Below are 25,631 nucleotides of genomic sequence, written 5' to 3' on the forward strand. Positions count from 1 at the left end.
TCTCTCTCTCTCTCTCTCTCTGTTTTTGAGACAGAGTCTCAACTATATAGATCAGGCTAACCTTGAACTTGTGGTGATCCTGCCTCAGCTTCGCAAGTGCTGGAATTACAGGTGTGCACCATCATGCCCAGCTAATTGCTCTTTTTAAAAATAACATTTAGAGCTGGGCATCACGGCACACACCTATAATCCTAGCACTGAAACAACACTTTCAGGGAGGCTAGGGCAGAAGGATTGAAAGTTTGAGGCCAACCTGCGCTACATGTGAATTCAAGACCAGTCAGGGACTACATGGCAAGACCCTATCTCAGCCTTTCTAATTTTTTTTTTTTTTTTGAGAGAGAGAAAGAAGGTCTTGCTAAATTGCAGAATTGCCCAGGCTGGACTCAAACTTGCCATCCTCTTGCCTCAGTCTCCCGGAGATGTGAGCCACCACACCTGACGACAACAACAAAAGTTTTAAATATCAATATCCTAGTTATGATATTATACTGTAACTTTGCAGTGTGCTGATAGAGGAGAGTAAGGCTATATACGCTCTCCCTGTAATATTTTTTTACAAAGATGTATGAGTGTTTTTCTCAAAATAAAAAATTCAATTTTTTTTAAAAGTTTAAAAATAATTTTCCTGGTTTTAAATGTCCTATTTTAGGGGCTGGGTTATAGTTTGGTGGTAGAACTCATATATCATGTGCACAAGACCCTGGAATCGATCCCCAGCACACAAAATAATTATTTTTCTATAAAGTAAAGTTTCTCATAACCCCACCACAAAAGATTTCAGTGGGGCATTTTAGTGTGTTTTTTTACAAGCTACAAACATGTTTCGATTAACTAGCATCGCAGTTTCTATCCTGATTCCTCATTTAATGTTCTGCTGTGAGCATGTTCCCATCAGTTCTTTTCAAAAACATAATTATGACTTCATCATTTCCTGTCTGTGAGTAGATCATAATTCTTATAATCAGTCTCATCCTTCTAAGCATTTAGGATATTTTCCATTTTTTCTTACCATCTCTGTATATACCTTTCACCAACTATTGATTTCTTTGGGTTGGCTTCTTGGGAATAGAGTAAGTATCTCTGAAGGGGTACTTTTGAAGTACTGTTTACACACAATAAGATGAATAGATCACAGTGTTCGATTTGATGACAATTACAGGGAGCCATGTAACTGCCACCCAGAACATCTCCACCTCTCCCCCAGGTTCCCACCTGCCCACACACGAATACACACACACACACACACACCCCTGCGCCTAACCTCTGAGTACCACGAGAAACCTGTTCAGAGCTTTCCATGCATCGCTCACTCCAGGGCTTCAGGGAGTGTGCACCCCTGGAGGGTAGAGAGGCACGTTTTTAAAGGGTGAAGGCTCCAGGACAGGGCTGTCCCTACAGCCTTTCAGACACTGGGCGTGACACAGCACAGTGCCCTGAACCAGCCAAGCTACACGCCAGGTCTCCCCACCTATCAGTGGGCGCCTCTGGTTTGCCTGCACCCGCATCAGGACTAGTGGCTGCGAGGTGGGCACGCAAAGGTGGGTGCTGGTAGGAGGAGGGGTGCTGCCGTGTGGATGGAAGGTGGGTGGGGAGGAGGGGCCTGACTTGGTGGTTTGTGGGCTGTTCCCAGCTGCCCTGCTTTTTCCCCACCTCTCCAGGCTGTTCTTTGCTGGAGCCAGAGAAGGCCACCTTCCCAGCGTGCTGGCCATGATCCACGTGAAGCGCTGCACACCAATCCCAGCCCTGCTCTTTACGGTAAGGGCCCTCCTGCTGCAGGCCCCACTCGCCCTTCCCTCTCTTTATACTCAACTGGGACTTCACACTTTCTATGCATGCCCTGTCACTCTTCTGGTCGGCCCCTGCTTTTCCTAGGCCTTAGGTGATTGTACAGATGGATTCCCTGACTTAATATCAAGGGATATAAGGAAGGACCCTGAGTCCAAAATACCTGAAACTCTCAGCCTGGCTTATTCTCATTCTCCCACCCTTGGGGGCAGACTGAAGTGACTGCCCTCATAAAGACACAGCCACCCCCGCTTCCTGGCATGCATAACCACGGTGGTGGGGCAAGCTCTGGGCCTCGGCTCCTGGGTGTTCACTGAGTATCCCCTTCCCTCCTCTAATTTCTTGCCCTGGGGCACTGTGCCAGTCTCCTGAGAAATGTCACTGAAATAAATCCAGCATTAAGGGTATAGCAAATAAGAAATATCCTAAAGAGACAAACTGAAGGTAGAGAGAAAGAAATTTTCTCTGGGGACGCAATGGGGGCAAAATGTCCCTGGCACAGAATCATTTAAGGAGAGCTAAAGGAAAGGGCAAAGGCGTGTCCCCGGGGAGCCTTCTGAGTTATTCTGCTTTTCCTTCTGGGTCCTGAATAAAACATTAAAAATGGCTTTGGTCCACCAAAGAAGTGGTCAGAAATCAGGGCATCAGAGCTGGGGGAGCCGAGGGCACTGTACACCATTGGAAAATACCAGAACGTTCAGGCCAGGCTGAAGGTCATCTTGATCCCTCTGTGGAGGGATCTGCAGAAGGCTGTGTTCCCTCTGGACTGCACGGCTTTTCTTCAACGGAGCCTTCTGTGGCTGGAAAGTGGCTGCAGCAGGAGTCAGTCCTGTCCACCCACTGACATCTTCTTCCACCATCAGATCTAGGAGAACTGACCCTTTGACTGGCCTCCACAGGCTACCGGAGGGAACAGCACGGCCTGCTCTAAGAGAGTCATAGAGATAACTTTGAAGTTGGAAAGTGACCTCCATCCAGAAAACCTCCCAGGGACGTTATGGGGGTTAAGTGTGTTAATATTTGCACAATGCTAAGAATAGGACCTGGCTGTGCAGCTGTTGATAATTTTTTTCTAAAGAAGAAAAGGAGAATAAATGAGATGACTCAGCCAGGGGAAAAGGATGAGGGCAAAAACAAAGCCTTAATTTGCAGTTAATAATCTTCTCAAAGGGATTTTTTTAAAAAAATTAGCTTTAGCTGTAACTAAGGGAGCTATATAAATGAGAACAGGACCGACCCAGAGCCAGGTGACACCAGGGTGCCCAGTCCAGGTGTCCCTCCTGAGTGGTTAGTCCCATGCCATATCAGGCTTAAATCCACTGATTACACCTTTGCAGTGAGAAAGAACATCCTAGCAGTGGAGGTGTGGTAGCAGCCTGGGCTCCTCATGATTATACAGTCTCCGCCATGAGACATCTATTATAAAACGGCATGGCTGCCTGGGTAGGGGCACGGTCCCTGACCTGGGAACCTCCCCCAGCCTCTTGATACCTTTGTGATCACTAATGAGCCTCTCATTTCCCCAGTGCATCTCCACCCTGCTGATGCTGGTCACCAGCGACATGTACACACTTATCAACTACGTGGGCTTCATCAACTACCTCTTCTACGGGGTCACGGTTGCTGGACAGATAGTCCTTCGCTGGAAGAAGCCTGACATCCCTCGCCCCATCAAGGTGAGAGAGCCTCTTTGGGGAGCTGGTGTTATCTTTATTTGATTCTAGCTGATCCTCCCCTGGAGACAGGGCCAGGGTAAGTGGCAGCAGGGAAATAATAAGTAGGCTCCATGTTGCTTTCAAAACTGCATCCCAGTGATTCCCACCACTCAAGTCTTCAACTCCAGCTGCATTTTCAGGGCTCTCCCATCCCTCCAGCGTTTCCTCCCCATTCTTCCAGATAGGTGGATGGCCCCATCCTCTCCTCTGCCTGTTTAGGTTCTACCCATTTGAGGTGAGGTGGCAGCCTGCAGTCCCAGCTACCTGAGGGGTTGATGTCGGATCATTTGAGCCCATATTCAATCCCAGCCGGTGCAGCAAAGTGATCACTGCCTCAAAAACAATAAATATATTCTAACCATTTTCTAAATGGGCCTCAAGTAGCTCCTCTTTTTTGAAGCTTTCCAGCTCTCTAGAGACCTTTTTCTTTCTCTTTCTTCTTTCTTTTTTTTATATTTTTTTGGATCGCTGCTGAAGAGCAAAGCCAGAGCCTAGCTTGCACTGGGCAAGCGCTGTATCCCGGAGCCACATGCCCAGCCTCCCTTTTTAAAAGCCTATGACCCTACATATACTACTGTGCTTAGTAAATTTAAGCATTTGCTACAAAAATAATCTATTAGGATAGGAACTGGTGGGATTGTTCAGAACAAGATGTGCTATAATGCTGAGTTCTCCTGCAAAACAGAAGGATGATGTAGGCCAGAGCATTCCTAGACAGAGACTTGAGACTACAAGAAGATTCTTCCAGCTGAGAAATCAAGGGCTCTCCAGATCTCTCAGCTCTCCACTATTATTTTCACTACTACTTTTCTTCCACCCAGAACACCTGAGAGAGCTGGGCATGGTGGTGGCATACCTGTAATCCTGACAGGATTACAGGCTGTAGCAGGAGGACTACAAGTTTGAGTCCAGCCTGGATAATTTAGCAATTTAGCAAGACTTTGTGTCAAAATTTTAAAAGGAGGGGGGCTAGGGATGTAGCTTATGAAAGGCACTGTGTTTTATCCCCAGTACCTTAAAAAAAAAAAGTCACTGGCTACTGTGATACACACCTCTGGGAGACTGAGGCAAGAGTATTGCAAATTTGACCCCAGCTGGAACAATTAGCAAGATCCTGTCTCAAAGTTGAAAAAATAATTATCATGTTTTTGATTCATGATGAGTATACTCATCACCCTTTTCATTCCCCTTCCCCTCCTCTCTTCTCTGCCACAACCCCCAATCCCTAGATTCCCTCCCCATCTCTATGAAGTCTACCTTCCTAAAATTTTAAAAGCACTAGGGATGTAGTTCATGGCACAGCACTTACCTAGCATGAACAAGGCCCAGGGCTCAAGCCCCAGTGCTACAGAAAGAAAGATAATTTCTTTTTTTTTTTTTTTGTCTTTTTGAGACAGGGTTTCACTATGCAGTTCAGGCTGGCTTTGCACTCACTTTGTAGCCTAGGCTGGTCTCGAACTTGCAACGATCCTCCTGCCTCAGCCTCCCATCCTCCATCCTCCCTGGGATTACAGGCATGCGCCACCATGCCCACTTAAGAAAGATAATTTCAAAAGAAAGGAAGGGGAGTGGGCTGGGGATTTAGCCCAGCGGCACAGCCCCTGCCTGGCAAGCGCAAGGTCGTGAATTTGATTTCCGGTACTGGAGGGAAAAAAAAAAAAAAGAAAGGAAGAGGAAAAACCTTCAAGGGAAGATGAAGACTAACCTCATCCCTCTCTTGGAGGGATGGAGGGAGGAGAAGGCAGCCCCTAGAGTCCAGAAGAGGGCTGTCTAGGGACCCCCCACATGTGGCCAGCAAGGACAGGGAAAGCCCAAGGAGTTGGTGCTGCTTTCTGAAATAAAGTCAGGGCCCACCCTGCTTTATAGGCCATGCTGGCTGATTCTTGGCATGTTTATCTCCTCAAGATGCTTGAGAGAAACAAATTGGAGCTGATGCTGGTGAGAGGGATGGGCATTTGCCACGTGTGCCCAGATGAAGGCCCTGCCTAGAAATGGGTGGGAACCAGACCCAGGTCATTTAGGGCTTCATCAAGGATGTACTAAGCTCTCCATCCTCATGGCTTCTCTGGCTGCCACAGGCACTGGGCATGGATGCTGAGGCCTTATCTGACCCCCCCTGGGAGAGAGGACATGAGCAATGAGGAGCATTTCCTCCTCCGTGTCCATCTCCTTCCCGGCCCACTGTCCAAATTCCCCATCATTTGCTGACACTTCACCTGCCTTATCAGAAACTGCCTTATCAGAGCCGGGGGTATGGGATACAGCCGAGTGAAGCCTAGCCTTTGAGGGAGCCTTACACCCGGGCCAGCCACACAGCTCACATTGCCTCTGTTCCACAGATCAACCTGCTGTTCCCCATCATCTACTTGCTGTTCTGGGCCTTCTTGCTGATCTTCAGCCTGTGGTCAGAGCCGGTGGTGTGCGGCATTGGCCTGGCCATCATGTTGACGGGAGTACCTGTGTATTTCCTGGGTGTTTATTGGCAAAACAAGCCCAAGGGCTTCAATGACTTCATTGGTGAGTTAATGAAGGCTCTGATGTCCAGGCCTCCTCTGCAGGGAGGCAGTAGCCTGGAGGGGCCCTACCAGGATCAGGATCAGCATCAGGAGCCCCATGTAGGCATGCCTTACGTGAGTCCTCAGGGCGCTGGAGAAGGAGGCAGGCCAGACAGGGCAGCTGCCTTCCCAGAGACTACTGGAGAGAGAACAACTTGCCTTTCCACACAGACCTTAGTCCTGAAACAGGCAGCCGCCAGCCGTCCCCAGGAGCTGCCCTGGGCTGGGTGGAGGCCAGTGTGGACCCCAGAATTCATCAGTGGGCACTGAGAAAGGAGGAGGCGGGGCCTTGGTGAGTAAAGGGCAGTCGACAAAAGATGCCCAAGACAGACACGGCTGCCATCTCCCAGAATTGGATCTCAGGCAGGCCTGGGCTGCACCGCTGAGATGGAACCTGGGGCAGATCTGGTTAAGCTCATGGCTGCTTGACGGGGCCAGCGGGACACTGGACCCTGACCCTTTCTGTGTGGTGTTTTTCCACAGAGGTGCTGACCTTGGTGAGCCAGAAGATGTGTGTGGTTGTGTACCCAGTGGAGGACGGGGATGTGGGGACACAGGGGTTGAGAGAGGACGTGGCGGAGCAGCAGCCGTCCTTCTACCAGCCGGCTCCTTGCAAGGACCAAGACTCAGAGGAGCAGCTGCAGGCCTGAGGCCCGCCCACCCCTCAGCAAGCCACACCCTCCTTCCTCCCTTCCCTCCTGCTTGCCTGGGACCCCCAGCACGCGCGTGCACACACACACACACACGCACACACACACGCACACACGCCCCCTGCTTCTGCCCAGCAGGAGCAGGACCTGGGTGTAGGGGGTGAGCAGTTATACACAAAAATCCTGACATCTGTACCCAAAGAACCAGCCTCTCCCCGGGCCATGGCCAAGCCCCCACACCAGGGCTGCCCACACTCCAAGCATTAGAGGAGAGTGAGGTGCCAAGGGTGCCCTGCAGCCCCACCCTCAGTGCCTCTAGGAAGCTGAGCTCACTACTGCCTTCCCTCCCTGTTCCGGAGCCCAAAGGGGCCTCAGTTCGGAGAGAAGAGGGAGCCACCCTGAGCTGGTTGGGGAAGACAGATTCCAAGGACTCTATCGCCACTGAAGGTCAGAGGGAGAGACCCAAACCCTCTTTCTTCACCACGGACCCAAAAATAGGGGGGCTGCTTCCCTCTGCACTCTTCCCCACCCTGTGCCACCACCTGCACACCACCGCCACCCGCCCTGGGCTCCCTGCTGGAGAAAGGCTCCCTTCAGGACACCTCGGGAAAGGACGACAACAGCCCCCGCCCCGAGCCAGGCCTGCAGAAAGGCTTAGATTGCAGCAACCAGCCCTGCCCCTGGCTCTGCATCCTGCCCCCCTCGGCGTGGTGCCAAAGCATCCGGAAGCCAGAAAGCCTTCTTCCTCTCAGTGTAGTGGATGTTGCTCTGTCTCCCAACGACAGCACCACTCCTCTCCTCCCCCATCCGCACCCCGTGGGAAGGGATGGTGACCCTGTTACCCTGCTTCTGCACCCCCCACACCCACCTGGAGCCAGCACTGCCGGCCGCTCCCGTCATGCCCTTTCCTCCTCCCTTGACTGTGGCTCAGGGACCAGGTGTGAAGGGTGCCCCAGCCCTCCAGCCCTGAAACCAGAGCCAAACCGGCCTTAAGCCACCTTCCATCCAAGAACTGGACCTAAAAATAGCCCCTGATTTCTAGCCCTCAGGACAGACGTGGTATTAAATGCCTTCCCTGGGAGAAAGGGTGCTTTCCTGCTCCCCCCAGTGTGTCCGGTCCACAGCCTCGGGGGCAGCCCGGGAGCATTTCCGAGGCCTGTTCCTCTCTCCACTGCTAGCCCTCACGTGATCCCTCTCCCTCGGGTCTCACCACCCTCCGCCTTGGGTAGGACAGGAGGGCAGTGGCAGAATGGTGCCCCCTCTGTGGTATGTGGGATTCTGGCCTCTTCCTGTGCTCTAAAGGAAGGTGATAGCATTTGTGGCCCTGTAGCCTCTCCAGCCACACCCGCTGTGCTGAGGACACAGGGCCCTTTTATCCCTCCACCGCCATCTACTTAAACTGGAACAGCCAGGGAGCCCCTCCTGGCCCAGATAGCGTCTCCCAGCTTCCCACCTGGCTCGACCGACCCCGGGCTGGTAAGATGCTGGGTTGGGCTGACTTGCGGCCCCTCAGAGCAGACACCAGCCAGGCTGGAGTGGGCCCCAGAGGACCAGGGGACCATCCTCCTCCTCCCCTCTTCTCATTCCTCCAGCCTCTTCCCCTTTCAGTTATTTTTTTTGTAAAGCAGATGCCTTACTTTTTGGATAAATATTTTCAAAGCTGTTATTTCTATTTCTTTTGAACTTTTTTTTTTAATGGAAGGTTGTTTTGGGGAGTGGAATTAGGTCCTTGACAGTAATCTTGTCATAAAGTTGGTTTAGGATTTAGAATTTTGTTCATTTGTTTTGTGGAGGTCTTGTTTTTCTTTTCATGTAATAAAATTTTAAATGGAAATTAAATCAGTGGTCGTCATAATTAAATGACCTGAAACTGGGTCCCCAAGCATTTTATCTTAGTCAAGTCCTTGCTTGCCAGGCACCTTCCGGTATGGGATTCCTAAAATCTTGTGGTCTCTGTACCTTCAGGCTGACCCAGGGGCTTGTGCATTCAAACAACTACTTCCCATTCTTTCCATGGGGTCCTGAAGTGTTAAGTGCCTACTCTCTGCACCGTCCTGAGAGCCTGCAAATCAACTGGGAAAAAGAACCAAGCACTGGCCAGGTGTGAAGTTGCACACCGGTAGTCCCAGCACTTGGAGGCTGAGGCAGGAGGACTGCCATGAGTTCAAGGCCAGCCTTGTCTACACAGTGAGTTCAAAGCCCGCCTGAACTGCATAGTGAGATCCTGTCTCAAAAAAATAAAAGGCAGGAGGAAGAGAAGAGGAGAGAAGGAGGAGGAGGGCTGGAGACGTAGATCCGTGATAGAGTGCTTGCCTAGCATGTCTGAGGCCCTTGGGTTCAATCCCCAGTACTGCAGAAGAAAAACTCACCATCATTCTCATCATCACTACCCAAAGGGGGACAGCACCAGGCTGAGTCATGAGGTGAAGGCAGGAGACAGAGTCCCTAAAACCGGGTAACAAAGACTTCTTGTGCTGAGTCAAATGCAAAGGGAGCCAGGCATGGTGGTGCACACCTGTAATCCCAGCACTCGGGAGTCTGAGGCAAGAGGATCGTTGCGAGTTTGAGACCAGCCTGGGCTACACAGTGAGCTCAAGGCCAGCCTGAACTGCATAGCCAGACCCTGTCTCAAAAAGACAAAAAAAAAAGGGAAATGACAGGATGGTTCTGTAATGAGCCTCAGGATTGCTAGGCACAGTGGCAGGGGCCTGGAATCCCAGAACGCAGGAGACTGAGGCAGGAGCATTTTGGGTTCAAGGCCAGCTTGGGCTGCACAGCAAGACCCTACCTGAAAACAAGAGAGAGACTCAGAGCTCACTCAGGGATGCGGAGCCGTCCGGCAAGACCATCTTTGGGAGGGAGACCCGGAGGGTTACTGGACTAGGACCAAGGGAAGCAGGAAGAGGGCAGGTAGCCGCCATCCTCCCGATGTTTTGGGTTAACTGTCAGAAGTGGCTAACAGGACGCAATCCGCTCCTCGCTTCCGTCCCCCACTTTCTGGGCATCCCTCCCGCTGTGCTCTCCTGGACTGCTGAGGACGCAGGGCCTGTGGGCGGAGGTACCTGTTCAAACACTGCCCTTCACCATCTGGGACACGGCGACAGTGTGGCAGGAGGGGCGCTGCCTCTCCTACTCATGGCTGGTCCCTCCTCTCCTGCTGTGCGGCTGGCAGCCGGCTGCCCCCAAGGCCCTGAGTGGGAGGCCGGACACTAATCCCAGAGTGTACGTCACTTCATCATTTTCGGGGAGAGGGAGACGGACAGAGAGGCTGAGATCTGATCGAAAGCAGCTCCCACTCTAGCTTCAGGGTGTCTCCGGAGGGCACTGGCCAAGCTCGTGCAGAAGGCCATCCCAGAAGACTCTGCCACCTTTTCAAGCCCAGTGCACTTACTGTTCCTGGCCTGCAAAACCTCCTCCATGCTGCCCCCTTCCAGGAGGGCCCGCCCTCTCCACGGTCCTCTCGCTGCAGAGGACCCTTGTCCCAGCAGGATTCCTGCTTTCTCTAAAGCGACACCTGCTGACCCCAGCCTGGTCAGAGCGGAGATGCGGGTCTCCTCCTGGACAACAGACACTGAGCTGTTCCCCTGCCACAGCCCTGCCAGTCACTGCCATGGGAGGCATTGCTGATGCTCTGACCTTAGAGGATTTGGAGCCTTTTTTTTTGTCTTCTTGATACTGGGTCTCACTATGCAGTCCGTGCTGGTCTTGAACTCACAGCAATCTTCCTACCTCAGCCTCCTGAGTGCTGGGATTACAGGCATGCACCACCACACCTAGCTGAATTTGGAAGTCACCAAAGTCACAGATGCTTATGCATTCATTTGCTAATACAGTCACTCAACAGATCTTTATCCCCTGGCTTTACTATATACTATGGGAACAGAAAATTTATTCCAGAATTTTCCAACTCAGAGCAGACTTCAAATATTTTCTGTCTCCATAAAAATATTCAAGCCAAGTGTGGTGGTGCACACCTGTAATCCCAGCAGTCAGGAGGCTGAGGTAGGAGGATCACCTCAAATTTAAGGTCCCCTGTGTTACCTACCAGTAGAGAGTTCAAGGCCAGCCTGGACTACAGAGTGAGACCCTATCTCAAAAAAATCTAAGAGTATTAATTAGGGTCAGGCACAGTGGCACACTCCTGTAAACCCTGCACTCACGAGGCTGAGGCAGGAGCATTGCCATTGCCGTGAGTTTGAGGCCAGCCAGAGCCACAAAGTGAGTTCAAGGCCAGCCTGAACTACATAGCAAAACCCTGTCTCAAAAAGAAAAAAAAAGCTGGACATAGTAGTGCGCACCTGTAATCCTAGCACTCGGGAGGCTGAGGCACGAGGATCGTTGCGAGACCCTGTCTCAAAAAGACAAAAAAAAGAAAGAAAAAGAAAAAAAATTCAGGGCTGGGGATTTAGCTCAGGGGCACAGTGCCTGCCTGGAAAGCGCAAGGTCGTGAGTTCAATTCCTGGTACTGGGGGAAAAAAAAAAAATTCAGACATGCAGTCCACCTGTCCTTAATTATGATTCAGGAAATATGATCACTTTACTTGAAGGGATCCAAAGAAGTATGCAATGCTATTCTCAAAGACCAAATAGCCTGTGGGGGAAAAGAAGCAAAGATGTGTGTATCACAGAGTTGTGTGCTCTGTGGCCTCTTGGGCCACCTTCACCCTCCTGGAACCACCTCCCATGTGCCGGCCTGGCTCCCCCGGCAGGGCCAGTGCCCACCAATCTCCAGGGCCTGTGCAGTGTCTGGTGTGGAGAAGGACATTATTTGATTAGAATGCATTGAGGACACAATGATTTGTTTGTTAGAGTTTCTTAAGATGAGGCTTTATTATACATTCTGGATTAACCTTGAGTTTAAGATCCTCCTGTCTCAGCCTCCTGAATGCTGGGATTGTAGGCATGTCTTGGGTGATCCTTTAATTATTCTTGCTAATATGTTTGGTATCCGCCCATTTGTCCTAGCCAAGTCCTTGGTTCTTGCTCAATAAAGGTGACTGAATTTGGTATTTGAAGGCCGTCAGTCCTAGAGGCTGCTAGCACCTGCTCACAGAATTTTGGCTCTTGTGGTTTGATGTTTTTCTTACTTTTCTTATACAACTGCGGGCACCTAGTTTTGGAGGATCTGCTCACCCTGGACAGAGTTGGAGGAGAAGTCTGACATATGGCACCCAACATGGGGCATAGACCTGAGTACGGAAGTCAAGCTAGATATGAAAACAAGTCTTCGGGACTAAGGTATGAAAATAAGTCTTTGAGACTAAGGTATGAAAATAAGTCTTTGAGACTAAGATAGGAAAGTAAGTCTTCGAGGCTAGGGTATGAAAGTAAGTCTTCCAGACTAGGAAAGGGAATTAAGGGAGTTAAGTCAGTGCTCGACTGACTGAAGAAGAGCTGAGGGATGAGAACTTGAAAATGAAGGGAGTCTTCGAGACTACGGAAAAAGGAATTAAGTCAGTGTTCAGCAGACCAGAGAAGAGTCGACAGATAGGTAAGCCTGGTCTCTGGGATTGTTCATCAGGATTACTATGAGTAATTTTCTGTCTCAAAAAGAAACTAAACCAGAACAGAAGATCTTGTAGGATACAAGTAAAAAGTGCAAAGACAAATCTGATTCTGAATCGGATAATAGTTTGTCTGAGGAAACTCTATCGTTTCAGGGACAGGGACCAATTACAAAGGAGAAAGGAAGGTATGGGTCTTTTGGACCTAATAATGACTATAAGAAAAAAAAATTAGATTGTCCTCCACCTCCTTCTTTGGTCTCTCAAGGGTATCTGGTACAGCCCTCAGCCCCATATATGGTAAGTCTAACCCTTTTAGGGATCCGCCTCAGTTAACTGTTCAAAGACCAGCGCGCATGACTACAGTCATGAAGGCTTTTGCCCAAGCCCAACAGGAAGGAGATTTGGATGCTTGTAAGGCTTTTGCTGTGTACCCAGTTACAGTTACTGAACCAGCAGGTAATGAGGAAAGTCCCCAAGGTTATGTTCATCACAGTCATGTTCCACTATCTTTTAAAACTATTAAAGAATTGGAGCAGGCTTGTGTTTCATATGGAGTGAATTCTCCCTATACCTTTGGGTTGATTTCAGGACTAGCTCAGTCTGACTGCTTAATTCCATGGGATTGGAGAATGACCGGACGTACAGTTCTCAGTCCAGCTGAATTCCTTCAATTTAAAACTTGATGGAGAGATGAGGCAGAATTAATGGCCCGCCATAATGCCCATGCCAACCCGCCAGTTCCTATTTCTGCAAACCAACTCATGGGCTCTGGTGATTGGTTTGGTATTGAGCAACAGTTAGAATATGATGATAATTCAGTTGTCCAAACGAGAACGTGCTGTCTCCAAGCATGGGAAAAGATTGCTTCTCCTGGCCAAATTGCTCCCTCTTTTGTTCAGGTCATTCAAAGTGCTAACGAACCTTAGGTAGAATTTATAACTAGATTAAAAGAGGTACTTCAGAAAACAGTGTCTCAACCTGCTTTGAGAGAATTATTATTAAAAATATTATCTTATGATAATGCTAATACAGAATGCAAAAAGATTTTAAAGCCCTTGAAATATCAGGATGCTACTTTGGATAAGTATATGAAAGCCTGTCAGGATATAGGATCAGAAACCTTTAAACCAGGGTTGCTTGCAGCTGCTTAGAAGGGAAAACAGCCGTTTCTCCCAAAAGAATGTTAAATGTTTTGAGTGTGGTAAATTTGGGCATATGAAAAAGGAATGTAGACTAGCAAAACAAAGAACAGACAACCAGACAGGACAAAAGGCTAATACTTATAAGGATCCTTTGCCTGCTAAGGTCTGTCTTAGATGTCAGAAAGGACGACATTGGGCTAGTCAGTGTCGATCAAAATATCATAAAAATGGCACTCCTCTGATACCAGCAGGAAACTTCTGCTCGGGCCCAGTCCCGGGGCCCAAGGACAAACAATACGGGGAGTTTCCAGACATTCCCAGTCAGCAAGGGCTATGACCACGCCCCAGCAGAATCAGTGATCTCTCGGCCACAACCAGGGGTAGTACAGCATTAGATATCCCCTCCCTAGGGAATGTTACAATATACCCTGCTTTAGGAATTCAAAAGATTAGAACTGGGATTTATGGGCCTCTCCCTGAGGGATCTGTTGGTTCGCTAGTTGGAAGAAGTAGTTTTACTTCTAAAGGGATTACAGTACTAATGGGGGTAATAGACTCTGACTGTAAAGATGAGAGTCAGATTATGATGCAGACCTTACAACCATATCCTATTGAAGCAGGAGAGCGTGTAGCCCAATTATTGATTCTTCCATATATAAAGGGTCGTACTGCTCCTATAAAGTGAGTAGGGGGTTTGGAAGCACCAGAAAAAAGATTTTTTGGCAAGCTTGCATAGGGGACGAAAGACCTGAGTTACAACTGAAAATAGATGGAAAAAATTTTATGGGATTGGTAGACACACGAGCAGATGTGACTATAATTTCATGGCTAGAGTGGCCTAAACTTTGGCCTACCATGAAGGTGCCTACAGTTTTCTCTGGTGTTGGAACAATGACAGATGTTCACCAGAGTGTTAACATTCTTCAGATTTCTGGTCCAGAAGGACAAACAGGCACTTTAAAACCATATGTTGCTGATATAGCAGTGAATCTATGGGGAAGAGATTTATTAATGCAGTGGGGAACATATGTGAGCATTCCATATATATCTTCTCAGGCAAAGAATATGATGGCTCGAATGCATTATAATTCTTGTGAAGCCAACAGTTATGTACAAGCTCAGTAATTTCCAAAGAGACGCGTGGTTTAGGGTATCCAAATTTATGATAGAGGCCACTGTAGAAAAGGGCTTCACTTTACCTTTAAAATGGCTTACTAATAAGCCAATTTGGGTTAAGCAGTAGCTTCTTCCAAAAGAAAAATTAGAAGCCCTAAGATCGTTAGTACAAGAACAACTGTCAGAAGGACATATTGAAGAATCGATGCGCCCCTGGAATTCCCTTGTATTTGTGATTATAAAGAAATCAGGTAAATGGAGAATGCTCACAGATCTTAGAAAAATTCAGGAAGTTATTCAACCCGTGGGTCCGTTACAGCCTGCATTACCCTCTCCTGTTATGATACCTAAGAACTGGAAGTTAATTGTTACGGATCTTAAGGATTGTTTTTTTACTCTTCCATTACGACCGGATGATAGAGAAAAATTTGTATTTACTGTCTACTTTTAGTAACCAGGAGCCAGTAAAAAGATATCACTGAAAGTTCTCCCTCAAGGAATGCTAAATAATCTGATGCTCTGGTAATATTATGTCAACAAACCCTTAGAATTATTGAAGGAATGATTCCCAGACGCTCTGATTATACACTACATAGATGATGTTCTTTTTTCTGCCAGCTCAGAAAGGTATTTACAGGAAATGTTCTATGTAGCCAAGGAGTTCTTGATTGACTTTGACCTACACATAGCCCCAGATAAGATACAGACCAACTATCCTATTACCTATTTACATCACGTTCTTCAAAAGCAGCAAATAATTCCCCCCAAAATTAGTATTCATAGAGACCAGCTTCTCACCCTTAATGATCTTCAAAAATTATTAGGAGGTATTAATTAGTTATGACCTTCTTTAGGTATTCCTACTTATGCTTTGCAACACCTTTTTAATACTCTTAAAGGAAACCCAGCATTAGATAGCCCTCGCCACCTTACTAAAGAAGGAGAAAAAGAATTAGCCTGGGTAGAACAGCGTATATGTCAAGCTAAACTAACCCATATAGATTTATCTAAACCAGTTATACTCTTAATTTTTCCATCATCCCATTCTCCTACGGCAATACTATGGCAAAAAGAAGCGGTGTTAGAATGGATTTTTCTTCCACACAAGGAACAGAAGTGACTCACTACTTATATAGATAAAATAGGTTTAATTGTGTTTAAAGGCCGAGCTTACTCACAACAGTTATCAGGAAAAGACCCTGAATATCTTTTTTCCTTGACAAAGCAGCAGAGCGATCAGGCATTACTAATGAGTGAACAGTGGCAAATTGGACTTGCGGACTATATTAGAAAAATAGACAATCATTTCTCTAATTCTAAACTTTTACAGTTTCTAAAACGGCATAACTGGATTTCACCTAAAATTGTGCACTCTGAACCTATACCAGCGGCAGACACATACTAGACTGATGGTGGCGGCAATGGAAAAGCCGGATATGTAGGAAAAATTTCTAAAGTATGGCATAATCCTTTTCATTCTGCACAAAGAGCAGAACTCCAGGCAGTCATCCAACTTTTATTAGATGTTCCAGAATCCACTGATACTGTTACAGACTCCCAATATATATGGTTCACAGTTAATCATATAGAAACAGCTACTTTGTCTAATGATACTGAACTTGATCAATTGTTCTGCCAATTACAAACTAATATTCGTAATAGAGATTTTCCTATTTACATAACTCATATTCATTCTCATTCACATCTTCCTGGTGACATGGTTAAATATAATGATGAAGTTGATAAACTTGTTGCTATTCCTTCACCAGATTGTTTAGCCACTGAATTTCATACTTTAACTCATATAAATACCAAAGGTTTATGTAAAAAATTTCCTCAACTTTCCATTCAACAAGCTCACGAAATTATTTTATCGTGCCCTACTTGTGGAAGGGTTAATAATCCTACTTTTCAGCCTGGAACAAATCCTAAAGGCTTGCAAAGTAATGAGTTGTGGCAAATGCATGTAACATATATTCCTGCTTTTGGAAAACTTGAATTTCTACATGTTATTATTGACACATATTCTGGCTTTATATGGGCCTCTGCACAATCAGGAGAAAAATTTGTACGTGTTAAATATTATTTGTTAGAGTGTTTTGCTATTTTCGGTAAACCACAAGCAATTAAAACTGACAATGGACCTGCTTACATGTCACATTCCTTCCAGCAATTCTGTGCCTTGTGGGATATTAAGCATTATACCAGTATTCCATATAATCCTGAAGGACAAGGTATGGTTGAAAGGGCACATGCTACTCTTAAATTTATGTTAGCAAAACAAAAAGGGGGAGATGGGGATAGAAGTTCACCACACCAATTATTACATAAAGCCCTATTCACTTTACCTTTTTTGGATATTAGTAAAGATTCATCTACAACAGCAGCAGAAAAATTTTGGGCCACCATTATTAAGGGGCCACCAGAACTGATAGGACAACTTATCTTTTGGAAAGATACTCACACTGGAAAAATAGGAAAGAGGTATTGTTCAAATTTGGGGGAGAGGGTTTGCTTGTGTCATTACAGATTCAGGAGAAAAAGTATGGTTACCTGCTGGAAGAATTAAACCTCTACATGAGCCACAAAAGAGTCAGATTCGATCTGAATCTTCAGGTGGAAGAAATGAGAGCAATGTCACTATAGCACCATTCCCAGACACCAACCAAGAACACTCAAAAAGCACAATCCCCAACCTGGGGACAACTTAAGAAATTAACCCATGATGCCGAGAAGCTGTTGAGTTCCACTGGACAAGACTTTATGGCTGGTAATATGTCTCTAGCCATGCTGGCTGTACTCGCTTCTATGGTAGACAATAACTATACAAAATTGGGCATATATGCCTGCACCAATTTATGTTAATGAATCTAGATGGCTTCCAGGTCCATATGACACACGGGGAACATTAATAGCAATAGAAAGTCACCAGTATTCTTAAGAGGATAAAATACAAAGTGTACATAGTCTTTGTAGATAAAAGATTCTATTCCTTCCAAAAATTTACTGAGAGATCTCTGCTAGTTGACGATGAAATCTGACTAGTCTGTGTAAACTATAAATTTCTAAAACTATAATAGAATTAGTATAATCCAATTTGGTCAAAAATATATTTGAGTACACTCTGATTTTGTAAAGATGTTTGTTTGTTTGTTCTGTGTACTTGTTTACATGTTTGTCAATCAGTGAACTATGGCTCCCTTTTATTTTGAGCTCAGCAATTGGGTTATAGATTTAAAAGCATGCTTTCATCTGAATTACCAGCTGGTTTAAATGATATCAAAATTACGGTATTTTAACCACAGTCCTTAGGATGCGGAGAAATTATTGGGTAGAACTCCAATTGGTGAACAGAGGAGTGGCCAACTTTCATTAATAAGGAGCCCCCCCCCATGATCTCCATAGTCTCTTGAGAAACACCCCAATAATTGGGTCAATCCATCAGAAGAAGTGTTTCAGTTATGAAAATGTAAAACAAAGACTGTTTATCGTGATAAGACTTTCCTTCAGATTAAGACCTCTACCTTTAACAGAAACATGTGATGTGTATCCCATTAAAGGACAACAGCTTCTTATGTATTAGATTAAGATAACTGGTTAAAAAGGTCATGTTATGTCAAAATGAAAATGTAAGTATTTTACAAAATGTCATCATGATTGTCATGCAGCAGTGTTATGTACCGTTTTGATTTCTAATTTTCTGGATATATGTAACTGTTGTTTGTTAACATTCTACTAGGATTTACATATTACGATGTACATGATTGTTAGAAAATGATGATTGACCACTGTTATGGACTTTGGACTATATTCTTATTTTTCCAATTTTCTACTGTCGTTTTACATGGTATTATAATCGTACTTTGCCTGATTCTCTTAGTCTAACAAAGTTCATCCAGAAAATGCTGAGAGAAACAGGAAGAAAATTTGGCAACCTTCTCACTGATGCTTCAAAGGTTTGCAGCAAAACAATAAGGGGGAAATGTGGAGACAGACATTATTTGATTAGAATGCATTGAGGACACAATGATTTGTTTGTTAGAGTTTCTTAAGATGAGGCTTTATTATACATTCTGGATTAACCTTGAGTTTAAGATCCTCCTGTCTCAGCCTCCTGAATGCTGGGATTGTAGGCATGTCTTGGGTGATCCTTTAATTATTCTTGCTAATATGTTTGGTATCCGCCCATTTGTCCTAGCCAAGTCCTTGGTTCTTGCTCAATAAAAGGTGACTGAATTTGGTATTTGAAGGCCGTCAGTCCTAGAGGCTGCTAGCACCTGCTCACAGAATTTTGGCTCTTGTGGTTTGATGTTTTTCTTACTTTTCTTATACATTGCGGGCATCTAGTTTTGGGGGATCTGCTCACCCTGGACAGAGTTGGAGGAAAGTCTGACACCTGGGACCTATGTGTCAGGAACATGTGAGGCATCATACGGAAAAGCAGGCGCGCGTCTGCTTTGAGACACAAGTAAAGCGGCAGCGAGAGGTCCCAGGAAGCAGGGAAGAAGGAGACTTTGCGCTCACTGCAGCCAGCTGCTATACGTACATGATCTCATTCACAGTCTAATTAAACAATCCCAGGAAAGAGCCATTGCCCCTGCCCTCCTACAGGTGAGATTAAGCAGCTCACCCAAGGTCACTGAGCTGCTAAGTGGCCAAGGCCAGATGGGAGTCCAGGGCTGTCTGACATTTCTCCCTTCGGGGCAGCCTCGGTAGACGCCTGTCACAAGACCACCAGGATAATGAGCAAGTAGCAAGGACAGCGGCCCAGGGAAAATGACCTGCTGACTGGGGAAGGCTTCTTTCCCCTCCGCAGCAAGGGTCTCCAGGCCGGGCTGGCATTGCCTTCCCAGCTCCTTTCCCTCCTGCCCAGAGCCCACCCGCTGCCCTCACTCCCACAGCCCAGCTGCCCACACCAAACCTTCCATGACGGATGTCGGTGTGTGGGCAGCGTCGGAGTCCAGATCACTTATCTCACTATGGCTCAAGCTTTCTCATTTCCTGCTGGCTTTATTTACACATCTCCCTACATCCTCCAGTTCCCAGTTCTCTGCTACTGACGCAGACCATGCCCTCCCCATGGTGGCCCATGAGGGCAAGGAGTTCTCCCTGTGCCACCACCTCAGCCCTGAGCCGTCTGGGAGCCCACGGCCCTTCCTGACATCAACGAGGCATTCTCAGGTGACCTTGGACAGCTCAGCCTCTCGGCCTTCTCCTTCCTGTTGATAAAGCAGGGGTAAAAATACTATCTGCCATGCCTTCTTTCCTACTTAACACACAGCAAGATGGTCAGCGTGAAAAGTAAATGTTATGTTGACTGAAAAATAGGATTTAGCTGAAGACACCCAGCATTATTTCAAAGTCAGAGGAGACAATACTTCTCCTTAAAACAAGACCCTGGCACCAGCCCTTCCAGTCTACCCACTCTCCCCATAACCCAACTGTGAGCCCCTCACCCTGGCCATGTTTCCCCTTCCTCCCAGTGCCCAAGTCTTAGCCAGTGCCAGTGCTGACAGAAGTGTCCTCTGCTGTCCATCTTATTCAGAACCACAGCAGCCCCTCGTCCCAATTTTTGGGCCAATATTGTCACCTAGTGGTGAAGAGATGCACTGCCACCAGAGTGAAGCTGCATGGCCTTGGTACCTACTTGAATGGTATCAAGATCTGAAATCCAAAGAAATCTCACCATCTACTTCCTGAGACCTGTCTCCAATGCATGCAGATCTCCTCACACCAGCTCAGGGGTTCCAAGCATATCTGACTATGCTTTGAGCCGTGCACAGAGCACCTGGAGCAGGTGAGAGGGTAGAAGAATGGGAAGGAAGACGCTATTTAGAGGAGCAACTTGCCTGACTTGTAAGTTACATTTGCATCTTTTACTTTAGTGTTCAGTGTCACACAGACCCCATCCACATGTGCCCCACTGTGGCTCAGTCATAGAAACTCAGCCCCCAGTGTGCCTGACATAAAAAACATCCAGTTGGGGGCTGGGGATTTAGCTCAGCGGCACAGTGCCTGCCTGGCAAGAGCAAGGTCATGAGTTTGATTCCTGGTAGCAGAAAACAAAAACAATAAACAAAAAAAAATCCAGTGCCCCCGGGGCACTCAAAGCATTTCCTCCTGATAGAAGAGCCAGGAACACATTTCTAGGTATCTTTTCTCTGGACCTTCACTCACCACCACCCCTTCTGAAGATGAAACTCAATAGGTAAAAGCAGGGTCATAGCAGGTACCTCTGACAGAACGGAGTCGGGGGTTCCCAAGAAAAGAGAAAAGGAAAATTCAGGGGCAGCACAAGGCTGAGCAGTACAGAGAAGGAGCCACGGGCTTCTCCTGGAGACCCGGAAACAGAGCCACAGGAAGAAATGATGACAAAAGAGAAAGCTTCTCAAACCTACAAGAGGAAGTAGACCCAAGAGACAGGCTCTGGAGGTCAGAGAACAGCCATGCAAAAGGAAAGACAGCAAGCTGAGCTGCAGCGAGCTCCTGAGCCTGCACCCTAGGGCACAGGAAGTGGGAGGCAGAGTCTGAAGCCCAGAGTGGGGGTGAAGTGCCAGCCTGAGACGTGCAGAGCAGGGCAGCTGGAAGACACAGCCGCTGGAGCCACCAGAGTGCAGCTGAGCCCAGGCCTGACCAGGCGGCCCAGCTGTGCCCAGGCAGGGAAACACATTGGTGTCTGGGCTACTCGCAGACCCCCTGCGTAATACCAGCAAAAGGCATGCTCTGCATCAGGGCACAGGCCACCCCTCCCGCCGGGGTCCCTGCTTCCTAAACCCCTGAAGCAACACGCCTGGCTTGTACCCAGGAGAAGGCCGCGGGAGGTGGGGCCACACACCACACACACACACACACACACACACACACACACACACACACACACACACACACGGAACTGGCTGCCCTGGGGGTAGGTGGAGCCCAGCACTGGGGGACCTGGGAGGAAGGCGTGTCAAGGGAGGAGTTCAGGCCGAGCGGGGGTCGGCACTGCGCAAGGCTCTCTCTCTTCGCTCTGACTTGCACCTCATCCTGCACAGAACTTTTTGGAAGTTGGAGGGAGGAGGTCACTTAGAGTGAGGTGTTATCCTCAGTGAGGATTTGGGGTCCCCTGGGCTTCACAGGGAAGGGGGGACGCATTCTCAAGAGTCAGCTCCTGGGCACCTCCAGAACCCTGGCATGGATTCCACAGAGAGCACCCCAACTGCTAAATAGGGCAGGGGTCCCCTTCTCAAAGGCCTGCATCCCTCCCTCCGGGGTGTGCCCTGCCCCTCCCTGAGCCACCCCAGGGAGAGGGGAAAAGGGAAGAGAGGCATTACTACAGAGCAGGGAGAAGGAAGCAGAACAGAAGAGGGAGGAGAGAAGCCACACGGGAGTGGGTGACAAAGAAGACTAGAGGGCAGATCTAGGGCAGATCTAGGGCAGGGGGAGACCGAGGGAGGGCAGGCTGAGCATCCAAGGGCGCCCCAAGAGCAGGGCCAGGGGCGGGGAGCAAAGGGGCGGGCCGGCCATGTCCCACGGGACCTACTATGAGTGCGAGCCCCGGGGAGGCCAGCCGCCACTGGAGTTCTCAGGGGGCCGAGCAGGGCCCGGGGAGCTGGGGGACATGTGTGAGCATGAGGCCTCCATCGACCTCTCTGCATACATCGAGTCTGGGGAGGAGCAGCTGCTGTCCGACCTCTTTGCCATGAAGCCAGCACCTGAGGCCCGAAGTCTTAAGGCCCCTGGGACCCCTGCCTTCCCTCACTACCTGCCGCCTGACCCCCGGCCCTTCGCCTACCCCCCGCACACCTTTGGCCCGGACAGGAAGGCGCTGGGGCCTGGCATCTACAGCAGCCCAGGGAGCTACGACCCCAGAGCTGTGGCTGTGAAGGAGGAGCCCCGGGGGCCGGAGGGCAGCCGAGGTGCCAGCCGAGGCGGCTACAACCCCCTGCAGTACCAAGTGGCACACTGCGGGCAGACGGCCATGCACCTGCCCCCGGCCCTGGCAGCACCCGGCCAGCCCCTTCGCGTCCTCAAGGTAAGAGCAAGGCGGCTCTCCCTGCGCCCAGGGCCGGAGTGAGGCTGGCGTGGGTGGGACTCTAAGGTCCCTCGTATGCTGACAAGTCTGGCTTTGGTGTTGCTCTGTGAAACTGACCCACCCTGGTCCTCTGGGCTCACTGCCATCCCGGGAGCACCCCCAGGAGCCCTCCCACCCCGCCCCGAATGTCACCATGTCCTGGAGGCCCTGTGGCAGGCGGACCCCACCAGCCTCCCCGCTGCCCACCATACCCCCTCTTCTTTGTCACCTGCTTCTGGAAGAGGAAATGCCCCTGACTATAGGGCAGGAGACTCACCACAGTGGCGGAGGGAAACTGTCCTTGCGCGAAGGACCCTCGATGACCGCCTTGACCTGGGCGGCAGGCCCTGGCCTGGGACTCTCGCCGAGCCTCCACTCTGCCTCCAGGCGGGCCCTCACCTCTGTTCCCTGTGCCTCCCCCCCAGGCCCCTCTGGCCGCTGCTGGGGCCCCCTGTAGCCCCCTCCTCAAGGCGCCCTCCCCAGCCGGCCCCTCGCACAAAGGCAAGAAGGCGGTGAATAAAGACAGCCTGGAGTACCGGCTGCGGCGCGAGCGCAACAACATCGCCGTGCGCAAGAGCCGGGACAAGGCCAAGCGGCGCATCCTGGAGACGCAGCAGAAGGTGCTGGAATACATGGCCGAGAACGAGCGTCTGCGCAGCCGCGTGGAGCAGCTCACGCAGGAGCTGGATACCCTCCGCAACCTCTTCCGCCAGATCCCCGAGGCTGCCAACCTCATCAAGGGCGTGGGGGGCTGCAGCTGAGCCTGGCTGGTGGACTGTGGGCCCCGGGCCCCTGGCCGAGCCTGAGACATAGACTATGGACAAGGGTGGCCGGGGGTTAGGGAGGGCAGGAACCGTGAGGATTGCGTGGCTGAATAAACTGCACTCCGGCTTGGTGCTGGGGCTGTTTGCTGGGCTCGACTGTGTGGACTTGTGCATGCATGTGCGTGTGAGCAGAGACAGAACACCGCAGAGACAGGACGGGTACATGGGAATACATGCTTGCAGCCTGGGATCTCCTCCCAGCATGCAACACAGCCAGGCCCGTGTCTGTCCCTCTCCTCTCCTCCCCGCTGCCCCCCCTGCTCGCTGTCCCCCACCCTCACACTCTGTCTGTTAGCTAAGGAGTGCTCCCCTTGCCCTGATGCAGAACCTGGGTCAGCCTCTGGGTGCCCTCCTGAGAGAGCCTGAGTTTTTAGTGCAGTCCCAGTACCCACTCCAAGCTGTTCTCCCACCATAGGGTACAGGTGTGAGAGCTCCTGCCCCAGGTGACTGGAAAAAATTCCTCATTGCTTTGCATTTTTTCTTTTGAGATAAGGTCTCGATGCATATCCCAGGCTGTTGTTGAACTTACTATATCATGTAAGCTGGCCTCAAACTCAGGCAATCCTCCTGCCTCAGCCTCCAGTGTATAGGCATTTGCCACCACAGCTGGCTAGCTCTGCCATATTTGCAGTCCCTCAACCCTTGACCCAGCAATCTACTTCTTCCCGGTTGCACAGTCTCAGTCTACCAGACTAACATCCCCCACCTGTGCTCCCACCCACCTACTCCAGGCTTTATCCCTCATCCCCAGGGGCTCTTGTTCCCTCAAGCCTGAGATTCAGAGTGCCTGGAGGAGGAATCAGTGGGGAAAGACCTGGAGGCCTGACTTGAACATGAGAACTTGGATAGAAAGGAGGCAGACAGTGCCCAGATACCAGTGGAGCACCACACTTTCCACTCCACAGGACTGTAGCCTGGGAAGCACAATAGGTCAGTAATCAAGAGCCACAGGCAGCGTCTCCCTCTGCTACTCGCTCACTGGCTATGTGACCTGGAGCCAGTTGCCTCTCCATCCTGTGCCTCAGTTTCCTCCCCTGCAAAATGGGAGCAATTATAATACTGATCTCATGGTGTCGATGTAGTCGTAGGAAATGTGGCACCTGGCACATGGTAAGCATGGGCATTTATGATTCCCATTTGCTATAACTAGAACAATCTCAGAGATCTCACCTAAACTTCTCATTTTGCAGATGAGGACACTGAGGCCTCATGCAGGCAGGGACTTTCCCAGAATCACTGACTGTTTAGAGGCAGAATCAAAATTAGCTCCCTAAAATCACAGATCTCGAGAGGTGTTGGCAGAGACCTCAAGAACCCCTCTGGTGAGTTTTACCCTCAGACCAGCAAGATAGTGGCAGCCACAGCTTACAGATAAAGCGCTGAGGTTCATCCCAGGGAGATGATGGGCGGCGTTGCTGCAGCTCCTGCAGCGCCTTCGCAGCCTCGGCCCCCCGGCACCAAGTCTCTGTCTGTGCTCACTACTTCCCCCAAAAATACAGGGCACAGGTGCGCAAGGAGCCACATTCTGAGGCAAGCATGGCTGTCTGACAGGTCCGACTTGGGACAGAAGAGGGGTCTACTTCCTCTACAGCCACTGCTGGAAAGCCTGAGTTGAGCATCGAGGAATTACTTTCTGAGAGGCACAGGGACTTGCTCCTTTGTTTGTTTTTTGTTTGATTGTTTCTGAGGCAGAGTCTTACCATGTAGCCCAGGTTGGCCTCGAACTCTTGGCGGTCCTCCTGCCTCAGCCTCCTGTGTGCTGGGATTACAGAAGTGCACCAAGGAGAGAGACTTGCATCTGGATCATCCCAGCCCTCTCTCTTTCTGTCCCTCCCTCCTTCCCTCCCTTCTCCTCCACTTCCCCAGCCCTAGTGGCAGCGACCTCCTGTCCCTCTGCACCAGCTCTACCTCAGCCAGGCCCCAGTCCCTTCCCAGCTTCTGTTCCCTACTCAGGCACCAGCTCTCCTACTTCTGCATCCTGAAGCCCCTGCCCCAGGTCCGCTTTGGGCAAAGGGATCTGAAGACTGGAAACTTGGGTGCAGGGACCGACAGAGTGGGAGCCATCTGAGCATGTGGGGAAGACATCTCAATGGGCGCCTGGGAGAATCCGCTCACCTTCTCTTTGGCCCAGGGGGATGCATTGCATAAGGGGGGTTTGTACAGAACTCGGTAAGTGACTCAACCTCCGGATTTCCTCCTCTCAGCTCGACCACTGTCCCCTGACTTCTTTTCAAGGTACTGGATGGTGGGACCTGGGTTGCTTCAGCATTGACCCTGAGCT

The 25,631-nt window shown here is 49.3% G+C and overlaps 2 protein-coding genes across 4 annotated transcripts in view; both read left to right on the forward strand.

Annotated features, from left to right (window-relative positions):
- The window catches only part of Slc7a8 (solute carrier family 7 (amino acid transporter light chain, L system), member 8), a 52,112-nt gene extending 45,305 nt beyond the window's left edge, over positions 1-6,807 (forward strand). For all 3 annotated transcript variants that reach the window (XM_013510441.1, XM_013510442.1, XM_013510443.1), the window contains 4 exons: positions 1,662-1,758; positions 3,315-3,464; positions 5,843-6,020; positions 6,542-6,807. In XM_013510441.1, coding sequence (XP_013365895.1) covers positions 1,662-1,758; positions 3,315-3,464; positions 5,843-6,020; positions 6,542-6,708 — 592 coding nt within the window. In that variant the 3' untranslated portion in view covers positions 6,709-6,807. The remainder of the gene's footprint in view (positions 1-1,661; positions 1,759-3,314; positions 3,465-5,842; positions 6,021-6,541) is intronic.
- Positions 6,808-21,788: 14,981 nt separating this feature from the next.
- Positions 21,789-23,421, forward strand: Cebpe (CCAAT/enhancer binding protein (C/EBP), epsilon). Its single transcript, XM_005377089.2, has 2 exons — positions 21,789-22,487; positions 22,952-23,421. Exons 1-2 carry the CDS (start codon positions 21,978-21,980, stop codon positions 23,285-23,287), a joined length of 846 nt encoding a protein of 281 aa, XP_005377146.1. The 5' UTR covers positions 21,789-21,977; the 3' UTR covers positions 23,288-23,421.
- The last annotated feature ends 2,210 nt before the right edge of the window (positions 23,422-25,631 follow it).

This window comes from Chinchilla lanigera, unplaced genomic scaffold, assembly GCF_000276665.1.
Source record: "Chinchilla lanigera isolate Chin_1 unplaced genomic scaffold, ChiLan1.0 scaffold00008, whole genome shotgun sequence".
Lineage (NCBI taxonomy): Eukaryota > Metazoa > Chordata > Mammalia > Rodentia > Chinchillidae > Chinchilla > Chinchilla lanigera.

Excerpts from the sequence above, each read along its gene's own strand:
- Cebpe (XM_005377089.2), top strand. The coding sequence starts at position 21,978 with ATGTCCCACGGGACCTACTATGAGTGCGAGCCCCGGGGAGGCCAGCCG. Across the intron at positions 22,488-22,951 it reads AGCCCCTTCGCGTCCTCAAG|GCCCCTCTGGCCGCTGCTGG; the intron begins GTAAGAGCAAGG and ends CCTCCCCCCCAG.